General features: G+C 38.8%; 3 protein-coding genes across 12 annotated transcripts in view; 1 reads left to right on the forward strand and 2 right to left on the reverse strand.

The window, feature by feature from the left end:
- The window catches only part of LOC110528894 (oocyte zinc finger protein XlCOF6-like), a 680129-nt gene that overhangs the window by 434119 nt on the left and 225791 nt on the right, over window positions 1–20219 (reverse strand). The window lies entirely within an intron of this gene.
- Window positions 1–20219, forward strand: part of LOC110510710 (zinc finger protein 883-like) — a 586683-nt gene that overhangs the window by 93253 nt on the left and 473211 nt on the right. The window contains exons 1-3 of one of the 9 annotated variants that reach the window (XM_036951172.1): window positions 3570–3775; window positions 11560–11798; window positions 13649–15336. The exons of 7 other annotated variants lie outside the window; for them this stretch is intronic. In XM_036951172.1, the coding sequence (XP_036807067.1) occupies window positions 3582–3775; window positions 11560–11798; window positions 13649–14844 (1629 nt within the window). In that variant the 5' untranslated portion in view covers window positions 3570–3581 and the 3' untranslated portion in view covers window positions 14845–15336. Of the gene's footprint in view, window positions 1–3569; window positions 3776–11559; window positions 11799–13648; window positions 15337–20219 lie in introns of those variants that run through there. One more of the 9 variants, XM_036951170.1, reaches the window with a different exon arrangement.
- Window positions 1–20219, reverse strand: part of LOC110517120 (gastrula zinc finger protein XlCGF17.1) — a 422438-nt gene that overhangs the window by 16190 nt on the left and 386029 nt on the right. The window lies entirely within an intron of this gene.

The following is a 20219-nucleotide window of genomic DNA, read 5'->3' on the forward strand; positions in this document are numbered from 1 at the left end:
GAGCTACAACTTAACCTGTAGTAGATAAATACATACAAGACTCAAAAACCATTTAGTACAAGGTTACACAGTATGTTTTAGGCATCACGATGTGCTATTTTCCTTAATAACCTTGTATTCACGGTTTTACTTCAAAAACACAACACAGTAGTGCAACCGTGAAATTGTCTCCCTCTGCAGATGAAGTTAGTTTGACGCAGAACGAGTGGCGCCGCCATTTTACCAGCTTGAGAATATTTCCTTTCATGGGGCTCTACGGACAATTCCTTCGACCAAGTGATTGGTTTTTGCTCTGACATGCACTGTTAACTGTGGGACCTTATATAGACAGGTGGGTGCCTTTCCAAATCATGTCCAATCAATTGAATTTACCACAGGTTGACAACAATCAAGTTGTAGAAACATCTCAACGATGAGCAATGGAAACAAGATGCACCCGAGCTCAATGTCGAGTCTCATAGCAAAGAGTCTGAATACTTATGGAAATAAGGTATCTGTTTAAAAAATGTTATACATGTAAAAACATTTATAAAAACCTGTTTCCTTTGTCATTATGGGATATTGTGTGTAGATTGACGTTTCTTATTTAACCCATTTTAAAATAAGGCTGTAACGTAACAAAATGTGGAAAAAGTCAAGGTGTCTGAATACTTTCTGAATGCACTGTACGTATTCATATCAGTAGGCTGGTAGTGTATGTATTCATATCAGTAGTCTGGTACTGTATGTATTCATACCAGTAGTCTGGTAGTGTATGTATTCATATCAGTAGTCTGGTACTGTATGTATTCATATCAGTAGTCTGGTAGTGTATGTATTCATATCAGTAGTCTGGTAGTGTATGTATTCATATCAGTAGTCTGGTACTGTATGTATTCATATCAGTAGTCTGGTAGTGTATGTATTCATATCAGTAGTCTGGTACTGTATGTATTCATATCAGTAGTCTGGTAGTGTATGTATTCATATCAGTAGTCTGGTACTGTATGTATTCATATCAGTAGGCTGGTACTGTATGTATTCATATCAGTAGTCTGGTACTGTATGTATTCATATCAATAGGCTGGTACTGTATGTATTCATATCAGTAGGCTGGTACTGTATGTATTCATATCAGTAGTCTGGTACTGTACGTATTCATATCAGTAGTCTGGTACTGTACGTATTCATATCAGTAGTCTGGTACTGTACGTATTCATATCAGTAGTCTGGTACTGTATGTATTCATATCAGCAGGCTGGTACTGTACGTATTCATATCAGTAGTCTGGTACTGTACGTATTCATATCAGTAGTCTGGTACTGTATGTATTCATATCAGTAGTCTGGTACTGTACGTATTCATATCAGTAGTCTGGTACTGTATGTATTCATATCAGTAGTCTGGTACTGTATGTATTCATATCAGTAGGCTGGTACTGTACGTATTCATATCAGTAGGCTGGTACTGTATGTATTCATATCAGTAGGCTGGTACTGTACGTATTCATATCAGCAGGCTGGTACTGTATGTATTCATATCAGTAGGCTGGTACTGTACGTATTCATATCAGCAGGCTGGTACTGTACGTGTTCATATCAGCAGGCTGTGCAATACAAAGGGGAATAAAACTAATCTAAAAGTATCTCATAAGTCTCATTTCATATCATCCTCCACTAACTATCACAAGGGTTAGTAACTACACAGACTCATTTCATATCATCCTCCACTTAACATCACAAGGGTTAGTAACTACACAGACTAATTTCATATCATCCTCCACTTAACATCACAAGGGTTAGTAACAACACAGACTCATTTCATATCATCCTCCACTAACTATCACAAGGGTTAGTAACTACACAGACTCATTTCATATCATCCTCCACTTAACATCACAAGGGTTAGTAACTACACAGACTAATTTCATATCATCCTCCACTTAACATCACAAGGGTTAGTAACTACACAGACTCATTTCATAGAACTTTAAAACACAGGCAGTTTGTCTACTCCACTTCTTTAGTCTACTCTCTGATCACTCCAGACAGCCCAGTTAATAAAACAAATGCTGGCAATACTGGTGTCAAACCATACACGTCTCAGTAGCATGAAATATCATCTACCTTCTCATTGAAACAGTTCATCATGAAACAGATCTACTGCAACTTTTCATACACAGTGGAAAGTTGGAATGAAACAAACTTAGATAGATGGAACCTGCTCTTACCATGACTAACAGTTGTCCTAATCTCCTCCTCCTCTTCCTCATCTTTAATGTTGGCATTCATCTCCAGTGTTTGACTGCAGTCTTCCAGCTTCACTGATGCCATCTCTGGATCCTGCAGTGCAAACTGGGCTCCACTGTCACAGTCAGGACACAGTGACTGTAGGTTTGGACTCGGTGTGGAAGGAGAGAGGCAGGCTGGGTTTGTCCTCACTGTTGATGTTAACGGCCTCAGACTAATCTGAGTCAGCCAGTAGTAATAGAGAAACAGATACAAAAGTTAGTCTTGACAGTTCAGGCACTTTCTTAATTCTCTAAAAATATTGTTTATATTTAGGTGCAGGAGCTCCACAATACTGTTGAGCTAATATTCTATAAGAGGAACATGAGCTCAACCAGTAGAAATTTGAGGTGCTGGCACTCAGCTCCGGTGAGCTCCTGTCCAAGTCAAGCACTGATCTCATTTCAATAGATCTGGTAGCTAAGCATTGACAACAAAACACGAAATCATTCACATTAGACAAAGTATACACTTTAAATTAGGCTACACAACTCTAAAAGCACTTAATCTATAGTAGTTTTCCTGAATTCACATAAATGACTCAAAAAACATGTAGTACAAGGTGCAGTATGTTTCAGGCAGCACTATGTACTATTTTCCTGAATAACCTTGTCACTGTATTATTCCAATCAAAAAGTATTTCCGTTCACACCATAGTAACATTTATGGATAAAGATAACTTGATTTGTCTGAATATTAGTACACATGTAAAAAACTGATAATCATTACATTTAGCTCCAAAACAGTGGTGAAACCGTAAAATTGTGTCTCTCTGCTGCACCCTCACTGCCTACACTGATGTCCGTTGATGCAGACCGAGTGGAAACCGCTATTTTACCAGCTCGTGAATTTTACACAAAACCAAAAACGACATGTTAAACGAACCCAGAAATCTCAAATAAATTGATCATAAATAAAAATTACCTTGACGAAATTATATACATCCCCTCAGACTAACCTAAAGTCTCTATGTGACAAGTTATCACGTTCACTCACACGGTTTGACATAAAAATAGCACATAAAACCTTTATCAAACGAGATAATACCTTGACGTATTTGTTGCATGGCATGTTATGACATGTTCTTTCGATATTAGAACGTGCTATTACATACCAGTAGTAATACATTTGAAACGGACACAGAAGTAGTCGTCTCGACTGCACAATTCTGGCGTTTCCTTGATTGCGAAGAATGATGCGCGCCTGCGCGGAACTTCCTGTTTCCCCACTACCAGTTTCTAAACCCAGAGACGTAAAAACGCGAGACTTCAGATAAGGCTTGTGAAGCAGACCAAGCCTGGGTTTGAGAAGTCAATGAGAGAAGTGGACAATTCTGATACTCTTGAAACATGGCCATTATTTTATCAATATCATAACTGCAATGGTTTGTTCACAATAGCTCTCACTGCGTATCATACCTATCCCAGCATCACAGGTAGCCTAGTTATTAGAGTAAGAGCGGGGCAAGTAACTGAAATGTTGCTGTGTCGAATCTTCGACATGACAAGGTAAAAATCTCTCTCTCTGAACAATGCAGTTAACCCACTGTTCCCTGGTAGGCCGTCATTGTAAATAAAAATGTGTTTGTAAATGACTTGCCTAAAGATTATTTTTTTTTAAATCACATGAGTAGGCAGACCGATGTAAAGTTCGTTTTATTTCATTCATTCGCCCAAAGACTTTTAAAATGGCAAAAATCAATAACTAATTCATTGATTGTCACATGAAAATAGATATGGTTTACTCTATAAATGTCTAGCATACTTTTACAACCTTTGTTTTGAGTATAATTTCCAGTTGACTTGATAGAAATACATAATCTATCAAATGTCATTTAAAACTGTATAAAACAATAACTAATTCACCGTTTGTTACAGATCTATTGAAATCACAGAAACATCAAACTATGTATGATTTATTCTATAAATATCTAGTATATAGTCTAGTAGATTGTCGCAAAAGAAAAAAACGTGTTATAAGACGAGACAAAAACGTCAAGACAGGAGAGAGAAAGGTACGTTTTCCGTTGAATTTGTTTAGTTTTCTTTGGGGGATACATGAATTCTGCTGAACGAGGAAGTTAGTTAGCATTTTGGCCTGCTAGCTAACTGCAGTGCCATAACCGTAGCTAGCTAACGTTAGCTGGCGTTATTGTTAGGCCTGCTAACTAGTTACCATATCACATTGTACAGAATATACTTTCCATGTAGTATGTTGAGTTTTGTTTGGATTAGCTAGGTAGCTTTCTAACCTTGACTAGCTACTGTAGGGTGTAAGTTACCTAACCTGAAGCTGACAAATAGCTATGATATGGTCGCTACTCGCTAGCTAGCTGGGCTCACCTTTGTGTGAAGCTAGCCACAATAACGATTATCCACATCAGTGGAATTTACGGCTTGCCTTCATAATAAAAGTTCCCCATTGGAAACAGGGTGTGGTCAATCTTGGGTTAGTTATACATATCTTTCGTGTTAGAATCCACTTTTATTGCTAGCTGGATAACACAATAACTAGTTAGCAAGGCATAGCTAGCTATAGGCTTAAACCATGGAAAGCATGATGAGGATAACTACTATAGGGTAACGTAGTGTCTAAATTGTCATACATTATTCTTCTCTACGACAGATTTCCACAAGGGTTCAGACTCCAAGATGGGAAAAGGCCTACTAGAACGAAACATATAACAGAGACAGAGTTGTTGATATTCATTGTTATTTGTAACATTATAAAAGGAGGACAAGAAGACAATCCCGTTTTTCTAAATTAGCTACAGTGCTTTCGAAAGTATTTAGACCCCTTTGACTTTTTCCACATTTTGTTACTTTATAGCCTTATTCTAAAATGTATTAAATAAAACGTTTTCCTCAGCAATCTACACACAATACCCCATAATACTAAAGAAAACACGTTTTTAGAAATGTTTGCAAAAAAACAAATTTAAACAGAAATACTTATTTTCATAAGTATTCAGACCTTTCGCTATCAGACTTGAAATTGAGCTCTGGTGTATCCTGTTTCCACTGATTATCCTTGATGTTTCTACAACTTGATTAGAGTCCACCTGTGGTAAATTCAATTGATTGGACATGCTTTGTAAAGGCACACACCTGTCTATATAAGGTCCCACAGTTGACAGTAGATGTCAGAGAGATGCTTGATGAAAAACTGCTCCAGAGTGTGCGCAGGACTTCAGACTGGGGTGAAGGTTCACCATCCAACAGGACAACAACCCTAAACACACATTCAAGACAAAGCAGGAGGGGCTTCTGGGCAAGTCTCGTAATGTCCTTGAGTGACCCAGCCAGAGCCCGGCCACTTCCTTCTAGGAAGTATTTACTAGCCACTGTGCTTCTGCATTGCTCTTTGGGGTTTTGGTCTCGGTACCTGCACCCTCAGCGGAGTCAACGAACACCGGAAGCATCTGTTTTTCAGGGAAAAGGCAGAGAGGAAGCCAAAGCCTGAAAATAACAAGCTTCTGGTGTTTCACACCAACTGACTTGTTCTTCTGATGTTGTTCACACAGGAGACCATATTGAGACATTATCTACATCCAGAGAGCAACAGCAGGAAGATCAGAGCTAGGTCTCACCACTGCCTACATTGAGGAGATTTTCCCAATTCTATCAAAGCTAAAAATACACACAGGAGAGAATCTGTATCTCTGCTCTGACAGTTCATAATTCAACACTGGAGAGAAGCCCTACTCCTGTTCTGACTGCGAGAATATTTTCTCTCAGCAGATCAACTTAACACCAATGTATACACACAGGAGAGAAGCTTTACCCCTGCTCTGTTGGAAGAGTTTCTCTCAACATGGCCACTTAAAAAGACACCAACATACATCATGTGAGAATCCTCATCAGTTCTCTGACTAGTGTAGATTGAAATAATTCCATCACTTAATTATCAAGAAGTTGTAACACACTCTATTTTAGTCCTATTGTTTCTCACTTTGAGAGAGCTGTGCAGAGGAAAGGGAGCGTTATAGAATGTTAGCCTCGCTTTACTTTACTGATCAGTATGCACCTGGTCAGTTTTGGTGTGTTTTGATAGCTTCTAAAGATATTTAGAGCACCTTAGATTTGCCTTTAGGGTTGAATATCCTCTGTGAGGGTGGTTGACTGGGTGGTACTGCTTCCCTCTGCAGTTTTCTGTGAGAATGAGATGGCACAACATGTATCAGATAGAGATGGTGTGATGATCAGTTTTCACCATTAGTTTGGGTGGATACTTTTTGTTTAATGAATTGTATTTTAAAACTAGATTTGTTCTTTTAATCATTAATGATGAATATGTTTGGATAACAATTGAAACCTGCTTAATTTATCTGCCAATAAAAAATTAAGGTTGTACATGAATTTATACTGGTCAAACTCTTCTCTTCTGCACAATCAATGACCAAAAAAACATGTTTCAATTGACATATTTACTGTTTTTCTGAAGCTGAACAAGACAGGAAGTTGAAAGGAGCATCACAAAGCTAAATCGGACCTATTCTCTAACATGTTTTGTCAATCATAAGCAGCTGTGAGACCTGCTAGAGTACTGCAACTTTATTGACCTACTGAATCATTGTAGTTTTGGGGGTAAATATAATGATTTTGTTTAATTCATGGAATTTAAATTAACAACAGGACAATGCTGTGTAAGTGCTATTTGACCAAGAAGGACAGTGATGGAGTGCTGCATCAGATGACCTGGCCTCCACAATCACCGAAAATAAATATCATCTACAAAAGTAGTAAGTCCATCAATCCAATAGAGGTCGCTATTTGGAACGCTGTGGTAGTGGGGGGAACAGGAAGTTCCGGCAGGCGCACACCATTCTTTACAATAAAGAAAACGCCTGAACTGTGCTGTCCTTTTCTCCTTATTACTACAGGTATGTAATAGCACGTTTAAACGGTCTAATATCGAAAGAACATAACATGTTAGATAACACACCCGTTAAGGTATTATCACGTTTGGGAAAGGTTTTGTGCCAAACTGAGTGTGTGAAGAACGCGCAAAACAATATTTTACAAGCGCACGATGCGGAGTCCACCACACGTTCATATGTGAGGCTTTCCAGGTTCGTATATAGCTCAGTGGGTTTCGCCTGGGGATGTTCAGAACAAAAACGTTTTGGAAAGTTGCAGATAGAAATGCTCTGAATAGAACTGACATGATTCCTTAGAATCGGAGGCATGTTTGTTCTACATAATACTTTCATATCGGAATGTGGCCAACGTCTCCGTCCATCTGCTTGAAACAGCCCTGGTACCCGCTTGTCCCTACGTATGTGAAGATAGCTACAATAACGATTAGCCACAATAGTGGAATTTGCGGTTCTCCCTCAAAATAAAAGTCCCTCATTGAAAGTCACGCAAACTGATACAAAATAGTGTTATCATGCCATGTCTGGACTAGATAACGCTAAACATGGTTCGATTGTTGTTACTCAATTTAAAAGGAATTACAATAATGAATTAGTCTCATAGGGTGGCGCACAATTGGCCCAGTGTCCTCCAGGTTTGGCCTATAATTCTATAATCCTATAATTCTAAATTAGAATTTGTTCTTAACTGACTTGCCTATTTTTTAAAAAGTATTAAAAAGTGAAAAAATAACTAGAAAAAAACTTGAAATCACACTGGCGGTTTTAGAACGCAAAATTGCATTGGGGGCATTCATATATGCACATATATGCACCCATGAAACGGGTGACACCCACAGAAAACAATTACCAAGAGTTAACACAAATATTAGCTTCGTAGCTCTTATTGCAGGACTTTGACACATTTCCTAGGTGACAAAGGTCCAGATGGATATTGGATATTGGGGGAAAGAGAGGGAGGGGGATATATAAACACACAAAACAGGTTTAGAATTGAATTGCAGGAAATGAGCTTTAAAACAGCTAAATGTTTTCTCTGCCAATTAGAGGGTTGTTTAGATTTTGGTATTGCAAGTTAGGGATTTGTTACTATGCCAATAAATGACAATATCCATCGAAGCCCAACGGCAAAAATGAGGGGGTCCGCAGATCCGGACCGAGGTCCACCAGTTGAGTATGGAGGGTCTTTTGTTTGTGTTGGACATTCATATTGCACTCTACAGTCTTACCTATGGATTGTTCAGCCTACTCAGTGACACCCACAGATCACAACTATGTAGAGTTTACACAAATATTAGCATCTCAGCTCTATTGCAGGACTCTGAAACCTCTGTTGTCCGGGAGTTGAACCCTGTGTGTAAACGCATTGATTCTCATTGCCAATAGGCTCAGGATAACTCCTGATAAAGTTGGGTAGCTGATGGGCCTTTTCAGAGCTTAAATAGCCAAAATGATTAATCACAGGAACCAGGACTAATAAAGCCAATGCAACGGGCTGTTTTACAAACGCTAGACCTTCCACATGGATGGACATTCATAAAGTTATAGGCCGACACTGTAGGATACACCCCTGTAAACACGGACCGACATTAAACAGGACCAAATCTGAACCAATCACTCAGACATCATTAGGCAGGTTTTCATTGACCTGGGTGCATTCAACAAAGCAATGTGGTAAAAACATTATTTGCGACATGTGTAATGGAAACGGCAGATAAGGGAGAAATGTTTTAATGCTCGACAACATTTATATCTGTTTGACGGGTGAATGTTTCTTTTGTCAACGTTTCTTTATTCTGACAAATGAGGATGAAAACATTATTTATCAAATATAATATATTAACAATAACATAATAATAATAACAATAATAACAATAATAAAATGTATCAAATAAATGATGATTGCCAAATAATTTTGTGCAACTGTTTTATCAGCACAATATAGTTAAATGGAAACAATCTAGGGGGCAATTGTCTGATCTATTTTCTATTCAGACTTTTTCTACATGTCAACAAAAAACAATCACTGGATAACTTCTTGGAAACATAGCTACTGTTTCACAAGATTGGAAAGCACAGTACAGTAGAGTACAGGAAAGAAAAGTAACAGTTAGTTCAGTAGAGTACAACAGTACAGAGTATAGTACAGTATAACGTATTGTACTTTACTCTAATGTTCTCCATTGGGGCTGGACGATATGGACCAAAAAATCATACAGCTTTATCTTGAGTTTTCAAACTTCTAGGTGATTCACCATAAATATCTCAGTTTAGATTCTAGGTGATTCACCATAAATATCTCAGTTTAGATTCTAGGTGATTCACCATAAATATCTCAGTTTAGATTCTCTCTAAATAAGCCTTGTACAATTAAAGGTTGAATACACTGCATTTCAAACAGTCAGCAATAATCTAATAAATTCAGGGCTTGTGAAGTTATACCGAGGCTAAATATAACCATAACACCCACTAATCATTCATTATTTGATGCCCTTTTTTGTTACAAATGTAACTAGTAATGACTAACTTATTGTAGGCGTTATAGAACATTAACACAGGCCTCAAAAATCTCTCAAGCCCACGTGCTAGTGACTAGCCAGCTAATCTTTATATTTCATGTTTAGTCAACTTGGATCTATTTGTTAGATAACAAGGTTTAACAGTTGAATTGTTATGAACACACCCTTCTTTCTGTCTCCAACTGTTTGAAAAGCTTGTTAGCCTGTCCACTTTGTTCAGATGTTAAAATCAAGGGGCCAACCTTATTTCTCAGAATGAGAACGAGTTGCCAGTTCCTCACAATGCATTCGGAAAGTATTCAGACCCCTTCCACATTTTGTTACTTTAGCCTTATTCTAAAATGGATTCAATTAAAATTTTCCTCATCAATCTACACACAATATGCCATAATGACAAAGCGAAAACAGATTTTTAGATTTGTTTGCGAACATAACAAACTTTATTTACATAAGTATTCGGACCCTTTGCTATGAGACTCAGAATTGAGGTCAGGTGCATCCTGTTTCCATTGATCATCCTTGATGTTTCTACAACTTGATTGTTGTCCACCTGTGGTAAATTCAATTGATTGGACATGATTTGGAAAGGCACACACCTGTCTATATAAGGTCCCACATTTGACAGTGCACGTCAGAGCAAAAACCAAGCCATGAGGTCGAAGGATTTGTCCGCAGAGCTCTGAGACAGGATTGACTCTTCCTAGAGCTGGCCCCCCGGCCAAACTGAGTAATCAAGTAGAAGGGCCTTGGTCAGGGAGGTGACCAAGAACCCGATGGTCATTCTGACAGAGCTCCAGAGTTCCTCTGTGGAGATGGGAGAACCTTCTAGAAGGACAACCATCTCTGCAGCACTCCACCACACTTTATGGCAGTGTCCAGACGGAAGCCAGTCCTTAGTAAAAGGCACATGACAGCCCGCTTGGAGTTTGCCAAAAGGCACCTAAAGGACTCTCAGACCATGAGAAACAAGATTCTCTGGTCTGATGAAACACATCTGGAGAAAACCTGGCACCATCCCTACAGTGAAGCATGGTGGTGGCATCATCATGCTGTGGGGATGTTTTTCAGCGGCAGGGACTTCGAGACTAATCAGAATCGAGGGAAAGATGAATGGAGCAAATTACAGAGAGATCCTTAATGAAAACCTTCCAATGACCTCAGACTGGGGTGAAGGTTCACCTTCCAACAGGACAACGGCCCTAAGCACACAGCCAAGACAATGCAGGAGTGGCTTTGGGACAAGTCTCTAAATGTCTTTGAGTGGCCCAGCCAGACCCCTGACTTGAACCAGATCGAACATCCCTGGAGAGACCTGAAAATGGCCGTTCAGCGATGCTCACCGTCCAACCTGACAGAGCTTGAGAGGAAATGCAGAGAAGAATGGGAGAAACTCCCCAAATACAGGTGTGCCAAGCTTGTAGCGTCATACCCTAGAAGACTCGAGGCTGTAATCGCTGCCAAAGGTGCTCCAAAAAAGTACTGAGTAAAGGGTCTGAATACTTATGTAAATGTGATGTTTCAGTTGGTAATTTTTAATACATTTGGAGAAATAAAATCTAAAAACATGTTTTTGCTTTGTCATTATGGGGTATCGTCTGTAGATTGGTGAGGGAAAAAAACTATTGAATCCATTTTATAATAAGGCTGTAACGTAACAAAACGTGGAGAAGTCAAGGGGTCTGAATACTTTCTGAATGCTCTGTGTGTGAATTTAGGAAATCTACTATAGGTTTAGTGCATTTACGTCGCGTAGCCTCGTCTGATTTGAAATTAATTGAATGGTTTGTTGTCAATGCTTAGCTACCTGATCTAATATCGTTTTAGAATAAAGAAAGTGCCAGAACTTTCAAGACTAACCTTTGTGTCCGTGTCTCTTTATTACTACTGGCTGACTCAGATTAAGTCTGAGGCTGGTAACATCAACAGTGAGGACAAACCCAGCCTGCCTCTCTCCTTCCACACTGAGTCCAAACCTACAGTCACTGGGTCCTGATTGTGACAGGGGAGCCCAGTTTGCACTGCAGGGTCCAGAGATGGCATCAGTGAAGCTGGAAGACTGCAGTCAAACACTGGAGCTGAATGTCAACATTAAAGATGAAGAAGAGGAGGAGAAGATTGGGAAATCTGTTTCTCATGGTAAGAACAGATTCTAACTATATCTTCATAAATTAGACCTCCTTAAGTTATGACCAGCCTATTGATAGGTTGACTTCTGTAATTCTGACATCACATCCCTGAACAACTGGGCTATCTGGAGTGATCAGAGAGCAGACTAAAGAAGTGAAGTAGACAAACTGCCAGTGTTTTGAAGTTCTATGAAATGAGTCTGTAGTTACTAACCCTTTTGATTAGAGGTCGACCGATTATGATTTTTCAACGCTGATACCGATTATTGGAGGACCAAAACAGTTGATACCGATTAATCGGCCAATTTTTTAAAATGTATTTGTAATAATGACAATTAAAACAATACTGAATGAACACTTATTTGAACTTAATATAATACATCAATAAAATCTATTTAGTCTCAAATAAATAATGAAACATGTTCAATTTGGTTTAAATAATGCATAAACAAAGTGTTGGAGAAGAAAGTAAAAGTGCAATATGTGCCATGTAAGAAAGTTAACGTTTCAGTTCCTTGCTCAGAACATGAGAACATATGAAAGCTGGTTCCTTTTAACATGAGTCTTCAATATTCCCAGGTAAGAAGTTTTAGGTTGTAGTTATTATAGGAATTATAGGACTACACTATACTATTTGTATTTCATTTAGCTTTGACTATTGTATGTACTTATAGGAACTTTAGTATTGCCAGTGTAACAGTATAGCTTCCGTCCCTCTCCTCGCTCCTCCCTGGGCTCGAACCAGGAACACAACGACAACAGCCACACTCGAAGCAGCGTTACCCATGCAGAGCAAGGGAAACAACCACTCCAAGGCTCAGAGCAAGTGACGTTTGAAATGCTATTAGCGCTCGCTAACTAGCCAGCCATTTAACTTCGGATACACCAGCCTCATCTCGGGAGTTGATAGGTTTGAAGTCATAAACAGTGCAATGCTTGACGCACAACGAAGAGCTGCTGGCAAAACGCACGAAAGTGCTGTTTGAATTAATGTTTACGTACCGGCTTCTGCCCACCACCGCTCAGTCAGATACTTAGATACTTGTATGCTCAGTCAGATTATACGCAACGCAGGACACGCTAGATAATATCTAGTAATATCATCAACCATGTGTAGTTAACTAGTGATTATGATTGATTGATTGTTTTTTATAAGATAAGTTTAATGCTAGCTAACAACTTACCTTGGCTTACTGCATTCGCGTAACAGGCAGTCTCCTTGTGGAGTGCAACAAGAGGCAGGTCGTTATTGCGTTGGACTAGTTGACTGTAAGGTTGCAAGATTGGATCCCCCGAGCTGACAAGGTGAAAATCTGTCGTTCTGCACCTGAACGAGGCAGTTAACCCACCGTTCCTAGGCAGTCATTGAAAATAAGAATGTGTTCTTAACTGACTTACCTAGTTAAATAAAGATTAAATAAAGGTGTAAAAAAATAAAACATCTGCAAAATCGTTGTCCAAAAATACAGATTTCCGATTGTTATGAAAACTTGAAATCGGCCCTAATTAATCGGCCATTCCGATTAATCGGTCGACCTCTACTTGTGATAGTGGGTGGAGGAAGATATGACTCATATAATTCATCCCTTTTGCCCCTTTTGGCCTAAATGGCTGACCTCGTTTAGTCAACTGGTCGATTGTTTGGTGGATAGATGTTGGTCGACCAAGTTTTTTTTAGTCGAGCAGTGGCAAATATATACAGTGCTGCTTGAAAGTCTGTGAACCTCTTGTGCAATTATATATTTTTTAGTTTTTACCATGAAATCTTCATTTAATCAGGACCAGTCTTTTTGATCTGACATAACAGGTTTATTTTTTACCAATACCAACTGACTAGTTCTTCTGATGTTATTCACACAGGGGACCATGTTGAGACAATCTCTACATCCAGAGAGCAACAGCAGGAAGATCACAGAGCTAAGAGGTCTCACCACTGCCCACATTGTAAGGAGAGTTTCTCAATTCTATCAAAGTTAAAAATACACCTACAAATACACACAGGAGAGAATCCCTATTCCTGTACTGACTGTGGGAAGAATTTCACAACATTACAATTTCTGACAGTTCATGAACGGATACACACAGGAGAGAAGACCTACTCCTGCTCTAATTGTGTAAAATGCTTCACATCGTCAACTAAGCTAAAAATTCATCAGAGAACACACACAGGAGAGAAGCCTTACTTATGCTCTGACTGTGGGGCTAGTTTCTCTCGACTGGGACACCTAAAAACACATAAACGTATACATACAGGAGAGAAGCCTCACTCCTGCTCTGACTGTGGAAAGAGTTTCTCTCGACTGGGCAACTTAAAAACACACAAACGTATGCATACAGGAGTAAAGCCTTACTCCTGCTCTGACTGTGGAAAGAGTTTCTCTCGACTGGGCCACCTAAAAACACATGAACGTATACATACAGGAGAGAAGCCTTACTTCTGCTCTGACTGTTTAAAATGCTTCGCAACATCAACTGAGCTAAAAGTTCATCAGAGAACACACACAGGAGAGAAGCCTTACTCCTGCACTGATTGTGTAAAATGCTTCTCAACATGCTCTGGGCTTGAAGGTCACCGGAGAACACACACAGGAGAGAAGCCTTACTCCTGCTCTAATTGTGTAAAAAGTTTCACATCATCAACTAAGCTAAAAATTCATCAGAGAACACACACAGGAGAGAAGCCTTACTTATGCTCTGACTGTGGAGCGAGTTTCTCTCGACTGGGCCACCTAAACACACATGAGCGTATACATACAGGAGAGAAGCCTTACTCCTGCTCCGACTGTGGAAAGGGCTTCTCTCGACTGTGCAACTTAAAAACACATGAACGTATACATACAGGAGAGAAGCCTTACTTATGCTCTGACTGTGTAAAATGTTTCACAACATCAACTGAGCTTAAAGTTCATCAGAGAACACACACAGGGGAGAAGCCTTACTCCTGCTCTGATTGTGTAAAATGCTTCACAACATACTCTGGGCTAATAGGTCATCAGAGAACACACACAGGAGAGAAGCCTTACTCCTGCTCTGACTGTGTATGCATACGTTCATGACTGGAAAAAGTTTCTCTACTGGGCCACCTGAAAACAAACATATGCATACAGGAGAGAAGCCTTACACCTGCTCTGACTTTTAAAAAGTTTATCTCGAATGGGCCAGTTAAAAATACATCAAATATGAATCAAATCAGAAGAGCCTCATCAGTTCTCAAAGACCAGCTGAGATTAAAGTCACTCCATCACTTAAGTCTCGTAAAAGAAGTGATAACAGTGAGCTGGATCAAATGAAGAAAGCGTAGAACATTTGCAATCCTATTGTTTCTCAGTGTGAGAGAACTGTGCAGAGGAAAGGGAGCGTTCTAGAATGTTGGACTGTCTTTATTTTACTGATCAATGTGAACCTTGCCAGTTTGTGTATTTTGTTAGCATCTACTGTAAAGATATTGAGATGACCTTGGATTTGCCCTTAGGGTTGAATATCCTCTGTGAGTCGTCTCACAATGGAGTGGTTGACTGGGTGGTACTGCTTCCCTGAGCTGGTGGATACAACATACACTGAGTGTATAAAACATTAAGGACACCTGCTCTTTCCATCACATAGACTGACCAGCTGAACGCTATGATCCTTAATGATGTAGTTTTTGTGTATTTATTATGGATCCCCATTAGCTTTCAGCAAAAAATAAGAAACTGTGGGCTAAGGAATGAAAACACTGGACACTGGAAAATTTGAAAAATATTGCCTGGTCTGATGAATCCTGGTTCCTGCTGTGTTATGCTGATGAGAGGACTAGGGTATGGAGGAAACCACGAGTACATGCATCCCTGCTGTGTGTCAACATTGCAGGCTGGTGGTGATGGTGTGGAGTGTGTTTTAATGGCACATATTGGACCCCTTGATAGAAGTGGAGCAACATTTGAATGCCACAGGATATCTAAACATCATTGCCAATCAGGTGCCTCCCTTCATGGCAGCAGTGTATCCATCTGCAAATAGATTTCTTCAGCAGCATTATGCCACAAGGCTTGACCAGGAATGGTTCCAAGAACATGACAGTGAATTCAGTTTACTGCAGTGGCCTGCCGAGTCACCAGATCTCAATCCAATTGTGCATCTGTGGGAGGAGATGGAAGGAGCTATTCGGAGTAGAGATCCACTCCCAGCCACATTGACACAATTGTGGGAAGCATTGGAGTTAACATGGGCCAGAATCCCTGTAGAACGCTCTCAACACCTTGGACAGTCTATGCCCCGACGAATTGAGGATGTTCTGAGGACAACGGGGGTGCAACTCAATATTAGGAAGGTGTTTCTAATGTTTTGTCCACTCTGTGTATATCAGATAAAGATGGTGTGATGATCAGTTTTCAGCATTCGTTTGGGTGGATTATTTTATATTACTAAACAACTTTTGTTTAATGATAAACAGGCTATGAATCGAGTACTTGTGTTAGTTTAATTTAATTTTAATATTAGATTCAATATTTTAGTAATTGATGATGAATAACTGTATTGAAGTTAATTGATCTGGTGGCAGGTAGCCTAGCGGTTAAGAGTGTTGGGCCAGTAACTGAAAGGTTGCTGGTTTGAATCTCGAGCCGACTAGGTGAAATATCTGTCATTGTGCCCTTGAGCAAGGCAATGAACCCTTAATGTTTCCTGTAAATCGCTCTGGATAAGAGCATCTGCTAAATGACAAGGATGTTATGAAAAATGTTTGTACATTAATTTTAAAAAAAAAACTTTTATTTAACTAGTCAAGTCAGCTAAGAACAAATTCTTATTTACAATGATGGCCTAGGAACAGTGGGTTAACTGCCTTGTTCAGAGGCAGAACAACAGATTTTTACCTTGTCAGCTCGGGGATTCAATCTTGCAACCTTTTGGTTACTGGCCCAACGCTCTAACCACTAGGCTACCTGCCTCCTCTACACTCTAACCACTAGGCTACCTGCCTCCTCTACACTCTAACCACTAGGCTACCTGCCTCCTCTACACTCTAACCACTAGGCTACCTGCCTCCTCTACACTCTAACCACTAGGCTACCTGCCTCCTCTACACTCTAACCACTAGGCTACCCTGCCACCCCGATGGGCAACCACTTTTTTTTCTCTTGTGTATGATTAAATGAAATAAACTGTTTGAAGTGAAGTACTGTATATACAATACACAACATTACCACTTTGTTTACCCTGGTCAGAGGGACAGGGCCATAGTAAACTAGACTATGTAACTGCTGTTGTTAGTAGCCTACAGTTTCCATGTAATACAGCATGTCAGATCACTAATGATTAGGTGCACAGGCTGCTACATTTATGCAAGAGTTTTTGCTTGTGTCTGTCGGGAGTGATGTGTTATCAGCTTGTTAAATAACTACCGGAGGAAAGTGGAGAGGCGTCTTGAGCTTTGTACCCGGCCCGCCCGACATGGTCAAGAGACGCAGAGAGCCTGCAGCAGCACCCTGATGTGAAGAACAGCCCATACAAAAATGTAGGATTGTAGTACAATTTAAAAAATATATAGCATTGTATTGTCGTGGAATGGTAGTGACCAAACATATGTTTTTTATTGTACTGGGCCCAGGAACATGGAAGAAACTGCCAGATGTGTCATAATAGCCTGGAAGTAAAGCTGCACTGGGAGAATACATTGAAAACATTCAGCAGGGTGGAACAATCACAGTAAAACATGATTTAAATGTATTGTTGGAAGGGCTGTGGTCACCAGTCATGTAATACATTAAATATATACATCAGATGGTATTGGGGAGCTATTTCATAGGGTTTTCATGGGTACATTATTTACCCATTTCAATCTTATACCAACCAACCCTATGCTTGGTGTGACTGTTATGGACAGAGCAGACCATCTGATATGCCCTTAAATATTGTAATATGCAACCTGGAATTAAAATGTAAGAGGACCAGTGCTTCTACAGTGAATCACATCTTGTGCTGTTTGAGAGAGATGTTAGACTACATTGTATCGTTGTTTCCTCTTCTGAGGGCACTGGTGGGCAACAACATTTCAATTCACAGAGACAATGAGTCCTTCAAGTTTAGCACTATATGCACATGTTTGAATTCTCTGTTTGATGAAGATGGGGGAAATTGAATTTACAAGTCTTGTCATACCCAGCCAATCAGCATTCAGGGCTGAACCACCCAGTTTATAATTTACTAGATACAATGGGGGTTGGTAACTAGGTTTGGCCTCCGGTAAATTTTTGCTGAGTTTGTAACTAGTCTGCGGGCCAGAACATAATTAGCCTATTAACAAATAGCCTATAGCTGCCCAATTCATAGTCCTACACAGTGTAGGCTACACTACACATTTAACACGTGGTTAGTGGGATAAACAATTCAATGACCATAACATAATGTCCATCTGATTACAGTGGTAAAATCACCATGTCTATATTAATAGTCAACCTGTTCTAATACGGTCATGTCTATATTAATAGTCAACCTGTTCTATTACGGTCATGTCTATATTAATAGTCAACCTGTTCTAATACGGTCATGTCTATAATAATAGTCAACCTGTTCTATTACGGTCATGTCTATATTAATAGTCAACCTGTTCTATTACGGTCATGTCTATATTAATAGTCAACCTGTTCTAATACGGTCATGTCTATATTAATAGTCAACCTGTTCTATTACGGTCATGTCTATATTAATAGTCAACCTGTTCTATTACGGTCATGTCTATATTAATAGTCAACCTGTTCTATTACGGTCATGTCTATAATAATAGTCAACCTGTTCTATTACGGTCATGTCTATATTAATAGTCAACCTGTTCTATTACGGTCATGTCTATATTAATAGTCAACCTGTTCTAATACGGTCATGTCTATATTAATAGTCAACCTGTTCTAATACGGTCATGTCTATATTAATAGTCAACCTGTTCTATTACGGTCATGTCTATATTAATAGTCAACCTGTTCTAATACGGTCATGTCTATAATAATAGTCAACCTGTTCTATTACGGTCATGTCTATATTAATAGTCAACCTGTTCTATTACGGTCATGTCTATATTAATAGTCAACCTGTTCTAATACGGTCATGTCTATATTAATAGTCAACCTGTTCTATTACGGTCATGTCTATATTAATAGTCAACCTGTTCTATTACGGTCATGTCTATATTAATAGTCAACCTGTTCTATTACGGTCATGTCTATAATAATAGTCAACCTGTTCTATTACGGTCATGTCTATATTAATAGTCAACCTGTTCTATTACGGTCATGTCTATATTAATAGTCAACCTGTTCTATTACGGTCATGTCTATATTAATAGTCAACCTGTTCTATTACGGTCATGTCTATATTAATAGTCAACCTGTTCTAATACGGTCATGTCTATATTAATAGTCAACCTGTTCTAATACGGTCATGTCTATATTAATAGTCAACCTGTTCTAATACGGTCATGTCTATATTAATAGTCAACCTGTTCTAATACGGTCATGTCTATATTAATAGTCAACCTGTTCTAATACGGTCATGTCTATATTAATAGTCAACCTGTTCTAATACGGTCATGTTAAACGTTTTGGAAAATGAAATCTCTTGAAACGTCTTTTTCTCTGAATATCTTCTTCACTCGGTCTGGAAACAAGATCTAATAGTGGCTGAGACCAAACTATTTAATAATTAAAGATTTTTATCGGCTTCGTTGAATACCTGAGGGGAAATGTCATTACCACTACGTCATAAAATGAGCTATTTAGTTGGAAATGACAGAAATTGCACCTACGGTGTTTTATATAACATTTCACATTCAAAAACATTTTATTTTAACTATTTGGAAGTTTCCTTAATTATATGTATTCATTATTGTCGTGTCTAAATGTCCATATCTGCCTTGATGATACTCAGAAACATGTATTTACCACATCAACATCTTAATATTTTACATTACTTTAGAAATTATCTTAAGAACAAGTATAAAAGGTTCACATATGGGAAAAATCATCAATATCAATTGTAATTTAATACACCTTTTCCACAACAATATGTACCGTGATGGTAATGACTTAGCGTTGTGGTAATGACAGAGTGTGGTGGAAATGACATTTCATAGAAAACAACTGATGAAAAATACCATGAAACATTTTAATGTCACAGTAGTACATGTTTAATTTGATTGAAGATATAGAACAGACCGTTTGTTCAAAAGGTGTTCGATTATTAGTATTTACCACATCAACATCTTAATATTTAATATTTTAATAAACAGGAGATATGGCTGACTTGCTTAAACAAATGTGGTTTCTACTGACTCCTTGTGGATTTGTGTAAGTGGATAAGAAACGCCTAGTTAAATACAGGTTAAATAACAATAGAATATGTACGTCCAATAACATCTTGTTTCCAGAAGATATTCAGATAAAAAGCCATTTCAAGAGGT

This window comes from Oncorhynchus mykiss, chromosome 18 (assembly GCF_013265735.2).
Source record: "Oncorhynchus mykiss isolate Arlee chromosome 18, USDA_OmykA_1.1, whole genome shotgun sequence".
In the NCBI taxonomy this organism is placed as follows: domain Eukaryota; kingdom Metazoa; phylum Chordata; class Actinopteri; order Salmoniformes; family Salmonidae; genus Oncorhynchus; species Oncorhynchus mykiss.